The 12,404-nt window shown below is 41.1% G+C and overlaps 2 protein-coding genes across 3 annotated transcripts; one reads left to right on the top strand and one right to left on the bottom strand.

Annotated features, from left to right (window-relative positions):
- Positions 1 to 460: 460 nt before the first annotated feature.
- ftr14l (finTRIM family, member 14-like) lies at positions 461 to 4,006 on the bottom strand. The gene is made up of 7 exons (XM_069658676.1): positions 3,432 to 4,006; positions 3,139 to 3,234; positions 2,785 to 3,018; positions 2,506 to 2,665; positions 2,262 to 2,393; positions 1,643 to 1,779; positions 461 to 1,237 (listed from the first exon to the last, which is right to left on the bottom strand). The coding sequence occupies exons 1-7, from the start codon at positions 3,828 to 3,830 to the stop codon at positions 854 to 856; spliced, it is 1,542 nt and encodes a 513-aa protein (XP_069514777.1). The 5' UTR covers positions 3,831 to 4,006; the 3' UTR covers positions 461 to 853.
- A 1,571-nt stretch (positions 4,007 to 5,577) lies between these two features.
- LOC138589019 (zinc finger protein 502) lies at positions 5,578 to 12,373 on the top strand. 2 transcript variants are annotated; one of them, XM_069659291.1, is made up of 2 exons: positions 5,578 to 5,725; positions 8,799 to 12,373. In XM_069659291.1, the coding sequence occupies exon 2, from the start codon at positions 8,918 to 8,920 to the stop codon at positions 10,574 to 10,576; it is 1,659 nt and encodes a 552-aa protein (XP_069515392.1). In that variant the 5' UTR covers positions 5,578 to 5,725; positions 8,799 to 8,917; the 3' UTR covers positions 10,577 to 12,373. The 2 variants fall into 2 exon arrangements, with proteins under 2 accessions (XP_069515392.1, XP_069515393.1); XM_069659292.1 differs by lacking the exon at positions 5,578 to 5,725 and adding an exon at positions 6,871 to 6,948.
- The last annotated feature ends 31 nt before the right edge of the window (positions 12,374 to 12,404 follow it).

The raw sequence follows: 12,404 nt of genomic DNA, 5'->3' as shown, positions 1-12,404 counted from the left end.
TGTTGGGCAAAATGTGCAGTCCTGATGCATGGTAATAATCAAAAATACTCTGTGATTAGATCCCCTCTTAATCTTTTTCTTTATTGATATAGAAGCGGCTTGAGATATGAGCAATTTATAATCCTCTTTCAATTCTGAATAGGTCGACATGTTCACAGATATAGCCTATGTACTTAATAATATTTCATAGGCTATTTGCAGTCCTTAAAGTCGACATTTCCCTATACTGTAAACCAACTAATGCTGAACAATTTCCATAATTTTCCTTTTCTTTTTTTTTTTCCGATCCAATAGTTTTTCTGAATTTTGCACAATTTTTTGCCAACAATTGAACAACCACAAAATTGTTGGCACTTAATGTGTGCTTAACATAATTTTATTTCTTTCCCGGTTTTCACCACTGTTGGGCCGAGATAAAGGAGGGGCGTGTTGAAAAAAATGTTGGAGCCAAGATTCAAAGTGCACGAAAAATTAGAACTAACTTTAATTTATTTTTTTTACAGACAAGATTTATAGCAGAAATGTATATAACATGTTTTAACAGAGCCAAAAAATACAATATGTTAAGAAAACAGCATAATAATCAATGACTGTATATTTTTTCTACTTATAACTGACACATTTTGCTATGATCTCTTTAAGCCTAAAACTACAAACAGTGAGCAAAAGAACAAAAACTGTTAAAGTTGAATTTGTATCACCCATGTAATCATTCGCAAAAGAGGGAAATAAAATACTTTGTAGGAGAAGATGAAACAAACAGGAAGTAGTTATAGCCTTGTAATGAAATTCAAAGCAATATTGAGAATATTGTGTAAATGTAATGCAACTTAGTGGGTATATGGTAAGTCTCCTACAGTCTAATGGTGGTACCAAAGCCCCACACACTGAATGCAGGGTAGAGGGGCTCTGTAAATGTTGTCTGGACTCTGTGCAGAAGCTGCATGCTATCAGAGACACCATAGAATGCAAGTATTCCTGCTGCATGATCCAGGTAGACGCCAATCCGAGGTGAGACAGGAGCTGCGATATCTTTGCTCTTGTTGTTGTGCACAAAGGAGAATTTGGAGTCGGAGCAGTACAGACTCCAGGACTTGTCATTCCAGCCCAGGCTGCATTCGTTGCTGTTTCCTTTTCGACGGATTCCCCTGTAGGTAACGGCCACGTCTACCTCTGTTCCCCTCCAGTCCACCTCCCAGTAGCAACGGGAGCCATTCACGCTGTCCCTGCACACAACCTGCAAGGGAACAGAAGAAATAAAAGATTCAAATATGATTAAAGAAGAGTTGTTTCATTCAGAAATTATAACAGATGTTTGGATGAGAGTTTACAAAAGTTCTGCTGAGAAATCATTTGCTTCAACTGTAGTTTCAGATTTCAAAAACCAAGAATAGAAGCCTCATTTGGGTGGCAATACAAACACCAAGAGAAAACTTCAAATTTCCCAGATAAAAAGGCTCTTTATACTACTTAGTTTGGTGTTGGTGTGCCCCCCTTTTGATATTCATTTTTGCTCTACACTTTACTTTATTGATTTATTTCAGACACACAAGTCCATTCCAAGCACCATTCAGAAAAGATTAACTTCTATATTCTTCTTAACAGAAACAAAAGGACATCATGGCAGACAGTAAATCCTCACCTGCTGCCAGTGGTCGAATCGTTCTGGGTGGTCCGGGTAGTTCTTTGGGTCGTTCTTCATCGTAGCTGTTCGGTTTCCCTCGGAGAGATGAAGGTTGGCGTGAACACTGTTGACTTCCAGAATCAGCTGGCAGGCATCTAAACAGGAAAATTATAAATCTTATTATGTAGTTTTTTTGCAGTCTGTTTTTCAATTTGAATGTTACCATATGTTTTCCTGTTTGTCCCTTTAGATTTCATGTTTATATGAGCCTGTTTTGTCACACATGAGTACATTTGTGACACTGACATGTTTAGGAATGACAAAGTTATCCCACTAAAACCTTTGGCTTTTAACTCCCACGTATCAGCTTATTAAAATGTCCTCATCAGGTGGAGTTAAAGCAGGAACACCTGTGTTTGTCAAATAAAACTCAGCTGTTAGTTTGCTTTCTTACATCTCCCCAAACCTGTTCTGCAGGCAGCATAACTTGCGCAACACTCGTTTCAGTTGTTTCGCCTCATGGTGAGGTCAGCCCTTTCGTTGGGGATGACAATTATCCTTCTTTATAATAACTTAACTGGGCTTTAATTTGACTGTGAAGTAGCGTGTCTCATTTAAAAGTAGCGCTTCGACTTACATTTCATAAAATCCTCTCTTGTTCTTGGTTCTTCTTTTATTCTTGGTTCTTCTCTTGGGCTCAGCTCTTCCCTGAGAATCGATTCCCTCCTCGTCTTTGGCTCACCTTCCTGCGTGATGTAGACTTCCTTCACTATAAAGAAATAGATTCAAACGGCAGCGTAAGCTTCATAAAAGCAACAGCAGACTAAAAAACAACCCTCTGCAGAGCGACATGGATGCTTGTTAAGATAAAGAAAGTCAACCTGTTCCGGAGATTTTGCTCATTTCTGTCTTGCTGACTTCTTCCACTTGTAGTTTCAGTGCAGCGATGGCCCTCTTGGTGGCATCGAAGGAGTAATTAGGGGCTACATTGATGTTGTTGAGGTCTTCATATCCAGACGGGCCTGACAGAGACTGCCAGCTCTGGAAACAAAAAGAAAAATAGAAATAAGACAAGAGTGTAACCTAGAAAATAGCCTTTACATTGACTAAACCTTGTGTTTTCTCAGAAGGTGTTGGACGAGGTCAAAGATCATGCTCACCTGCAGAAAGTGTATGTGGTCGTCAGTGTGCGACAGCTTCTCCAGGTCATTGTGTTTCTTCCTCAGCAGAGTGATCTCTTCCTCCAAGCGGTCCAGCAGGATCTCGCCCCGTGTCACCGTGGTCCTTTCGTGGGAGCGGATCATCTCCTTGACTTCGTTGTACTTCCTCTCGATGGACAGCAGGAGCTCGGTGAAGATCCGCTCGTTCTCCTCCAGGACGGTTTGAGCAGAGTGCTGATGGGATACACGAGAAAGAGAGGGAGAGATTCTTGAAATAAGGATGGTAAGCAGATATTTTTCAGCCCTCACTAGTATCATTTTAGTTTTAGTAGTGAGTGAGACGACTTTACTTACTTTATGTGATTCAACAGCTTGTCGGAGATCCTGCCACTTTTTAATTCTCTGGTCGATCCTCTGTTGAGATTTGTGCAGGGTGGTGCTTAGTTGTTTCTGTAGAAAGAAGTGTAAGATAACATTACAAATGAACAATTGCTGTGAAAGCCTCATACAGCAACAGACAACAAAAAACTTCCTTTTTACAGGCAGAAACCTTGAACAGAACCAGACTCATTTGTGGACAGCCCTCTGCCGGGACTAGAAGAAAGTGGTAGAGAGATGGAGACAGAAAGATTGTTTTCACCGCTCACTTGTTTCTCAGTCCTCTCAGTTCCAGCTGGGACGATGTCGTGGTGCTTGTGTTCGTCCATCATACACAGAACACACACTGACGTCTGATCGGTGCGACAAAACGCCTCCAGCAGCTTGTCATGCTGTGCACAGACCTTCTCCCTCATCTGGCCCGTAGCTTTGACCAGCTTGTGCTTCATCAGGGCAGGGTACTCGTAGTGAGACTGCAGATGTGTCTCGCAGTAGGAAGCCAGGCACACGTAGCAGGACTTCTCGGCCTTCTGCTTCCTGGTGGTGCAGAAGTCACATGTAACATCCCCGTTCTTGGCCTGGGTTCTGGGCTGGTTACGACTGGCGGAGCGACGGGATTTCTCCCCGCTGCTGTATCTGTCCAAATCCAGGGTGCTCGGGTGGGACATCTTTAACAGGAGTTATAACAAAAAGATGCTTCAGATGTTGAATTCAGCAAAAAAAGCAGCAGCTGTGTTTTAATCTCTCAATATAATGTGTTGAGTTCAAAAGCTAAAGAAAGACTCAATCTAGCAGGACGAGGTATCCACAGAGGAACAGAGCTCCTGATGTTAACAGGTGCAGTGAAACTGTGTGAGTGACGCTGTGTGTGACAGAATGTTAGCTATGTGGTCAACTCTCACTGTAAAACCAGTTTCACCGGTTGGTTGTTTAATTGTCAAGGAATGGGTGTTACAGCAAATATGCTGCCTGAAACAAAGAGGGCTGGGTCAAAGAGGAATCATAGATAGATAGATAGATAGATAGATAGATAGATAGAGAAATAGAGATAGATAGATAGATAGATAGATAGACACGTTTCACTAAAAAAACTGTTACCTTCTACACTCCTTTACAACATTCCTTACTTGAATTTGATATACCCTGTTTAGAAATTGACTACACTGTTTTTTATTGGTTACAAGATAACATTTGTACTATGTCTATCTTCCCATAATAGGTTCAGCCTACAACATGTGCTGCCCATAGTAACAAGGCATTCAACAACACTGCCAACAGGAAACAGCATCATCTTGTGGGACTAATTCAACACTACACTGAATTTATATCCTCTACATAGACTCCATTCCAAAACATTTACGTGTGATAATTTGTCCTCTGTGATCCTCAAACCAATTAGAAAACCTACAAAAAAAAAATATTGCTGTTATATTAAGCTCTAGAAATCATGACAGTCTACATTGCCAATGATCTCACACAAGATCTGGAGGACATCAAATTAATGGGATTAGTCTTCTCTTACTAGTTCCATGTTTTGGATCATTCAGTTGGTATATGAGGCACTTCTTTGTTTTTAAATTTCGATGTAATGGAATGCCTTGCTTTGTCTCTTAGGCAAAGTGTTTAAAAGTCAAGTGATGTGGGGAAAAAATCCAGTAGTCTAGGAAATGGTTCATAGTTGTGGTCAGTGGTTTTTAAAACACTCAAACCAGTGTTTTTGTAAAAGTGGTAATCTCACTGTAAAAAATAAAAAGTCTGTTCTTCTGGGCAAAATATAAACTAATCAACAAAGATTAAATATAATTTACCCAAAACCAAAATTATATATACCCAAATAAGAGTGGTTGAATTTGTTCAAAGTAAGAAAGGCAACTATTATGATCAACCAGAGCTGCCATTATAGTAATGTGTTACTTTGAGTAGTAAACTTACAAAAGGCCTCACAAAACTAAAAGGAATTATCATCAGAAACCGATTGTTAGATTGTAGATTAGTACGTTAGTGTATTGAATCATTTTTACTTGTGTACAAAAATGGTATCATATATTAAGCTGATCACGTTTGTTTACATTTCTTTTCTGCCAAGTAAATGTGGTTGCCATAAATGTCGAACTCAAGTCACAATATTTCCCTCTGAATTGTAGTGGAGTAGAAACATAACGAAGATGAATATGGAAATGTACTTACCGTAGTTTACTTTCCAGCAGATGCTTTATACTTACTGAAACTACGTAATAACTCCTGAAAACACACGAAAAATGTTTCTTCCTGATCTTCTGATTCTCCCGCACCAACCACTCCGTTACTGTAGGGGGCGGTAGTGGTCACCGTGCTGTATTGAAACGACAATGCTTGCTTTCGCTAAAGTGCGTCGGTCGTCCAACGTTGGCGCCAGATGAGCTGTGGCGCCAGCTACACACACAGACCGAGAGAGAGAGGAAGACACACAGCGGTTTGCTGAGGCTCACAACAGCTTGCAAAGCCCTTCTCAACCCAGAGTTTGAAGCATACAAACTAGTCTCTTTTTTTCTTTCTTCTGCAATCAAAAGACAAGAACTGAAAGGTGAGTATGTGCATGCAGCAGTTTATATATTTATGTGATCCTGCGATTCGTCCTTTAAATTTAACTTAATGAGAAGTAGCAGCATCAGGGCAGAGGGAAGTCTGATAACTGGATGTGATGTTAGTAGTTTTTGGTTTATTTGTAATCGGCGTGTTGGTTTATGTATTGGCTTATTTTGCATCTCCAGTTCTGATGGTACGAACTTTGTAATGGAAAAATACAGGCCTGGACTCGCACTGGGTACAGCATTGTGTCTTTTCACATCACGTTACTGGGAGAAGGAACTATTTCAGCTTCGGATCCCATTCAGGTTTTTTTTTTGAGACATAATCGTTGTAGAAACAGACCATCCACCTCTCTTAAAGTATCGTCCAGTATATCTCTGCATGCGAAACCCTGACTGATCATGGTCGGATGGGCGGTTTAGTAAAGCTTCCGTTCCAATGTTTTACAGTCTCACGGGCTGGTACTAAACTGTAGAGCTGGCTTTAGCTGTGTTAGCCAACTGGATTAGCTTGCTTGTTAGCTTGGCATCATGGCTATGTAGCCAGCACGCTAATTCTGTCTCGGCTGGATAGCTGCTAACATCAGCAAGGCCGCCATTGAAGTCGTGTCGTGCCGCAGTAAAGAAGCGCTGCAGGTGTGTAGCCAAGTTTCGTCGAGCCATCTCAATCAGTACAAGAAGCGATTGTTATATAGTCTTCTGTTTGATTATTGTGTTTGAAGCGTACGTTTGCTGTGGGATCGTGTCTTAGGCGGATTCACATGTAAGTAAAAGCCGTCATTTCCCGGGCTTTTCTAACAGCATTCATCGCCCTCACGGTTAGCCATCTTTGTTCCAGCTAGCCGTCTCCTGATTGGAGTTACGGTGTGGCTCTTAGCTTGCTAACCAATGTACCCTTAGCTTACAACGTCGTGATCGATGGTATAGCTTATTTATTGAGATATTTGAGGGTCTCTGTGTTGCCATATGTGCTCTGACGCACTTGAAGATCGCTCCAGGGGTAGGTATAGCGAATTCAGTATGTTATGAAGGGCGGAAGCTAACGCGGCTAACGTTAGCTAGCGGCAGCCATCTTAGGCGAGCATGTAATCTTGGCTAGCTGGAAGTGCTGGTGTGGCACAACAAGATGGCCTGTTAATACTCAGACAAGGAGAATTTCCGCGTCGGTAGTTGTGTCAGAAATAGCATCAAATTACTTATCTCGATAACCAATTCGAATGTAAGTATTCCACTGCTCTTTTTGTCCCTACTACGATTATTAGCGCGTTGCTTTGCTATGAAGCTAGTTAGCGGGCTAAATCGTGAACATATTAGCAGCTAACACAATGCTGTTTTGTCGTTAACCAGTTCCCCCTCGACCATAGCCAGCTAACTAGCGGCTATGAAGGCTATTTGTAGCTGTAATTGAAGGCTAGCACCCAACAGTTCAATGTTTAATAACAAACCGTCGCCGTTTAAAAGCCTTTTAATATTCCAGGTTGTATCTAACATTAAAACATAACGAGCTGCGCAGTTTCATGTTGTAGGCCCATCAGGCTCCGGCTCGCGGATTAAATCAGAATTGGCAGCTTGGTCATGATGTTAGGGTCCTCTTTGATTTTATCAATTCTGCTAGCCAGTGAGGTTAAGCTCGTCTTGGGTGCTAACTTAGCAAGCAAACTGGTAATTTAGCTTGCTACATTCTACTGTTAATGAGAGATGAGGCATGGAGTAGTGGAGAATACATTTTATCTCGAATACCCCCAACGTGGTGTGAACTGTTTGCTTATAGTCTATGCATATATGAAACCATTCAGTTGTCACAAGCGTAATGTAGCAGGCTCTGCAGCTGTTATACATCAAATTAACATGGGCCAGTGAATATACCCTAGAACAGAATATATGATCTTCGTTGATCTAAAGTGTTTTCGTTTGTCACACCAATGATCATTTATCATGTTATGATATATTAACACGCCACAAACCCCAAACCCCCACCTTTTGTTGTTGTGCGACCAAAATATTGTTAGTTTGTTTTGGTTGAGGTGAAGGGGAAATGGGTAGCAAACCTCTATCGCAAACATGCTTTATTCTTAGCAACAATTTCTGTTAATATCTGATCAATCATTAAACATCTTTTGTACATAAAGGTGATTCTTTTATTAAAAGATGTTTATGCTCAATGAGACATCGTCTCTTAAGAGTTAGAAAAAAAAATTAGTTTTTGAAAACACAACCAGGATTTTAAAAATAGCCTTATTTTTGTTATAAAGAATCTAAATTTGACAGTGATGAAAATAGATTTTGACTCGCTAATTCTTAAAAGTGTATATATGTCTGTGGCAATATGTACTTGTGTAATATATATGTAATATGTAAAATTATTTTCCTTATCCCTTCGCATAGGCACTTCTCTTGTTATCTATGCATAGACATGAATCCAGCTGCTTGGAGGCGCACACAAAATGTCATTCATATTGTCCTCCATCTATTTTCTGCTAGGTTAAATTACATGTCAACCTCATTCTTGGTGTTATATTGGTAACAAATGTATTTATAAAACCTACTACCCTATAAGACATGCAAAGAAATCAGTGTGCAGCACTTGAGACAAAACTGGCCTCAACATCAAACTTTGGTAATATCTGGGTTTGGGACAACAGATTTGGTAGTTTCAGAATCAGCGTTATTGGTCAGGTACATAAGGATACATATAAGGAATTTAACTGTTAACTTTTTTCTCTATGTATACTTAAATATTAAAAATCAAACTAATATGTACAAGCCTACATTCAACATTAAATATTAAACTAGTATCTACAAGCCTGCGAAAGAGAACAGTGCAAATATGAGGAGTGCAATGATGCTGAAATATATAATATTGAAAAAATATGTAATTATGTAACAGATGGGTTCATTTACATAAGGTAGATCATTTACAGTTTTAAAAAGGTGTGCATGGATATGTATATGTGAATAATCTTTCCATGTATCAATTGTAATTATAGCAGTCCATAAAACTAACCTATTAAATGACAACCACTGAAGGCACCGCAGTAATTAAAATTTTCTCTCTTTCTTCATTTGCAGGTTTGCACACTAACGACAGCACCAGCGCTGCACTCAACAAAAACCTACTTATACCCCGATTCTTCCTTGAGTTATCGCCCGGCAGGAAAACGGAGGTCGTGGGGCTGGAGTGTGTTCTCATGGCCGAGTCAGAGACTGAATGTGACACACCCGGCCTTGACACACTTGGGTCGGAGTGTGTCATAGCCCACAGCCATGTCGACCTTCATTATGGAGCAGAAACGGAGATCATGACAGAAGAAAAGCGTGGATTAGAGCTGGAGATCCACGGCTCAGACTTAAAGATCCAGGGACTGGGGACGGAGCTCGGAGCTGTAGCCTGCGTGGATGCGATTGTAGCCGAATCAGACCATGATTACATTAAGGTGGAACACGGTGAGATGCACTGTTTCACAGGAGCAGAGATCAAGACGTCAGGAACTGAGGCTCTGCTGGGCGAGGTGCTGCTTAAGACGGAAAGCGAGCATGTGGTGAAAGTGGAGTCTGACCATGGTGGGGAGTTGACAGTGGAGTCTGAGAATGGTGTGATCATACATGAAGCCCACGGCCTGCAGTGCAACGAGTGCGGGGAGATTTTCGGCAGCATAGCTGATCTTCACCAGCACTTTGAGATCCATAAGGACCTCAACCCATACATCTGTGTCCACTGCGGTGAGAGCTTTGCTGTGGAAGCCAGCCTAAAGCAGCACATGAAGATTCACATGAAAGAAAAGCCCTATGTTCCCCCTGGAGTTGAGATGATGGGCAAAGATGTTATTGATGCCTTCAGCCTCAAGTCTCATCAGATGATTCATTTACCAGACAAGCCCCACAGATGCTCAGAATGTGGTAAGAGTTTTGCAGCAGCCATCACCTTGAGAGAACACATGAAGATGCATTCAGAGGATAAGCCCTATAAGTGCACTCAGTGTAGGAAGAGCTTTGTCCGCAGGAGGCATCTGAAAAAGCACCAGGAGGTCCATGCTCGCGAGAAGCCATATACCTGCGGCCAGTGTGGCAAAGGCTTCGCCACAACTTCCAACCTGAAGCAGCACCAGAAGACCCACGCTGCAGTCGTGCTCGGTGACAAACCCCACCGATGCGCACAGTGTGGAAAGTGTTTTGCTGCCGCTGCCACTCTGAGAGAGCACCAGAGGATCCACTCGGGTGAGAAGCCATACAAATGCAACATGTGCAGGAAGAGCTTTGTCCGCAAACGTCATCTGAAGAAGCACCAGCAAGTCCATGCCGGAGGGAAGCCCTACACCTGCAGACATTGCAACAAGGGCTTCAATCACTCATCTTCTCTCTCTCGCCACCACAAGACACACCTGCAGAATCCAGTGTTTTCTCCACCTCAGCCAGGGAAAACTCTGTCCTACGGCACTCCCCCAAAGCAGAGGGTGCACCAGCAGGGAGACAAGCCCTACATGTGCCACCACTGTGACAAGGGCTTCAATCATTCCTCTTCCCTGTCCCGGCACCAAAGAGTCCACTCAGAGGGAAAGAGTTACACCTGCGCTCATTGTGGCAAAAGATTCAATCACTCCTCCTCCCTGGCTCGGCATCAGAGAGTTCATCTGGAGAACAAACAACAACAACAGCAGCAGCCGCAACCACCGCAGCCACAACCGCAGCAGTACACCACCATTCCCACAGGGAAGGGATTCCCTAACAACGCCTTCCCAAAACAGCGCATCCTGTCCGTTGAAAAACCCTACAGGTGCTCTCAGTGTGGAAAAGGCTTTAACCATTCATCTTCCCTCTCCAGACATCATAGGGTCCATGTAGATCAGTGAGCCCCCTTTTCCACCCTCTCATGCTGTCCCATTTAGGCGCAAACATCCATACTCCTCCACCCTGTTTCTGTTCTACCAATGGTCCGATCATTGCTAATACCACACCACAGGAAACATCAGGCCAATTACTATAGACATAAGTGGTCAGCTCATCACATTGCTACGTTTAAGTGGAGCAGCTGAGGAGAAAATGGACATTAACACTCAAGTCTTCAAAAGGAAAGGACTATGTGACCTAAAATTCAGACCTGAACCCGGGACTTTGTGCTCAGTATGAAGAGGGTGATGATCGATTTGAAGGAGCCTCTGTTCTTGTTTGTGATTGTGCTTCACTTGCTCCAGGACCTTTTTGAACACTTTTAAAGGAAAAAAAAGTTATTTGAAGATCGAGATGATAAAATTGTTACCTGGGGAAAATTTGCTTCACCCTCTGGTTAGTCTTTTGATAGAAGAATTCAGTTCCATGTACCTTCAGGTGGGCAAATGCGCTTTTCAGCTGCAACTTTATTCAATGCTACCAACACAATTGGTGAACAAAAACTGTTGTCTCAATTTATATAGTTGTTTCTTTTTCACCATCATAACCCATTTGAAGCAAACATAAAAAATCCAATGTAAATACTTAATGATTTTCTTTTATATATATGTATAGGTGACTAGTGTGCTGTTCCAAAAGATTACATTTTTGATAGTAAGATCCACTTTGTCTCCACTTTTTTTTTCCTTTTTTGACTTTAATTTGTTTTAAGTGTTGGAGATAAACATGTTGCAGGTGTTCTCATGCAGCTTGTTGAATTCGGGCTCCATCGGACGAGAGCCATCTTGTATATTTATAAGGTTGTTTTCTTCTATGTCTACGATGGGTTATCACTGCTGCAAAGACTGTACAGAGAGCAATACTGGCTGACACCCTGATTCTATTATGACATGCAAATAGCCATTAGGAAATGCATAATAGAAAATAAAAACCTACTGGGTAGCATATTACAACATCACCTGTGTCCTAATTTTTTACTCTGCGGTTTCCTCTGTACCCACGCACCAAATGTACATGGAATGCAAACACACTTTAATTACTTTGGAGACTAATTCAATTACCTGTGTATCCAATATAGGTAACTCTTACTCATGTTTATCTGCAAACTATCAAAATTTGATCTAAAAAAAAATAAGGTTGTGTATACTAAAAGACTACACGAGATGATCTCACTTTTACAAGACTTAAAAGATTTTTTCGAATTCCGATGATTGCGCTCTATTTACTGTTCTGTGTAAAATATCTTTTACAAACTGATGTATTTTTTTAGATATGGCTTGGGTTATATGAAAGGGAATGAGAGATATACAGTTTTTATGGGAGTGAACATGGTGAGCAATATTTTCTTTTCTTTTATTTGGATAACAATTGTGCTTCAAACTGTAGCATAGTTTTCTTCCTTGTGTTAGATAGGTGCCTTATTGCATGCTATGTAGAAATGTATGCCGAGCTGTTGTTTGAGAAAAAAAGTTAGGGTTTTTCAGGAGTCTTTTGTTCTTATTCATACTAACTTACCCTACATTTTAATTTGATGTCACTGATACCTATTGCTTTTTTGCTTTTGTGTATATTACCATGTGTTTACACTGTTACGACCATATTGTCTTTATTTTCTTTCCCCTTCATTTTTGTCGATGGCCTCATTGTAGAAAGAAATTGTAAATTATCCATATAGGCTTCTCTTTAAGGGCAAATCCTGTAACACCTCTTCCCAATTTCTGAGTGGCACATATATGGATAAATAAAGGTTGTTGACTCTCCTGTGGTGTTTCAATCCATTGAGTGTGATTT

Source organism: Semicossyphus pulcher, unplaced genomic scaffold, assembly GCF_022749685.1.
Source record: "Semicossyphus pulcher isolate SPU_LCO1_2020_fin unplaced genomic scaffold, fSemPul1.0.p SCAF_12, whole genome shotgun sequence".
In the NCBI taxonomy this organism is placed as follows: domain Eukaryota; kingdom Metazoa; phylum Chordata; class Actinopteri; order Labriformes; family Labridae; genus Semicossyphus; species Semicossyphus pulcher.
Note: the sequence above shows the minus strand (reverse complement) of the source record. Positions and strands in the feature narration are given on the sequence as shown.

What these genes read in the sequence shown, in the direction of transcription:
- ftr14l (XM_069658676.1), bottom strand. Translation starts at nt 3,830, where the DNA reads ATGTCCCACCCGAGCACCCTGGATTTGGACAGATACAGCAGCGGGGAG. An exon ending in ACCACATACACTTTCTGCAG is followed by an intron (nt 2,666 to 2,784) that starts GTGAGCATGATC and finishes TTTTGTTTCCAG; the next exon opens with AGCTGGCAGTCTCTGTCAGG. An exon ending in GAGCAAAATCTCCGGAACAG is followed by an intron (nt 2,394 to 2,505) that starts GTTGACTTTCTT and finishes ATTTCTTTATAG; the next exon opens with TGAAGGAAGTCTACATCACG.
- LOC138589019 (XM_069659291.1), top strand. Translation starts at nt 8,918, where the DNA reads ATGGCCGAGTCAGAGACTGAATGTGACACACCCGGCCTTGACACACTT.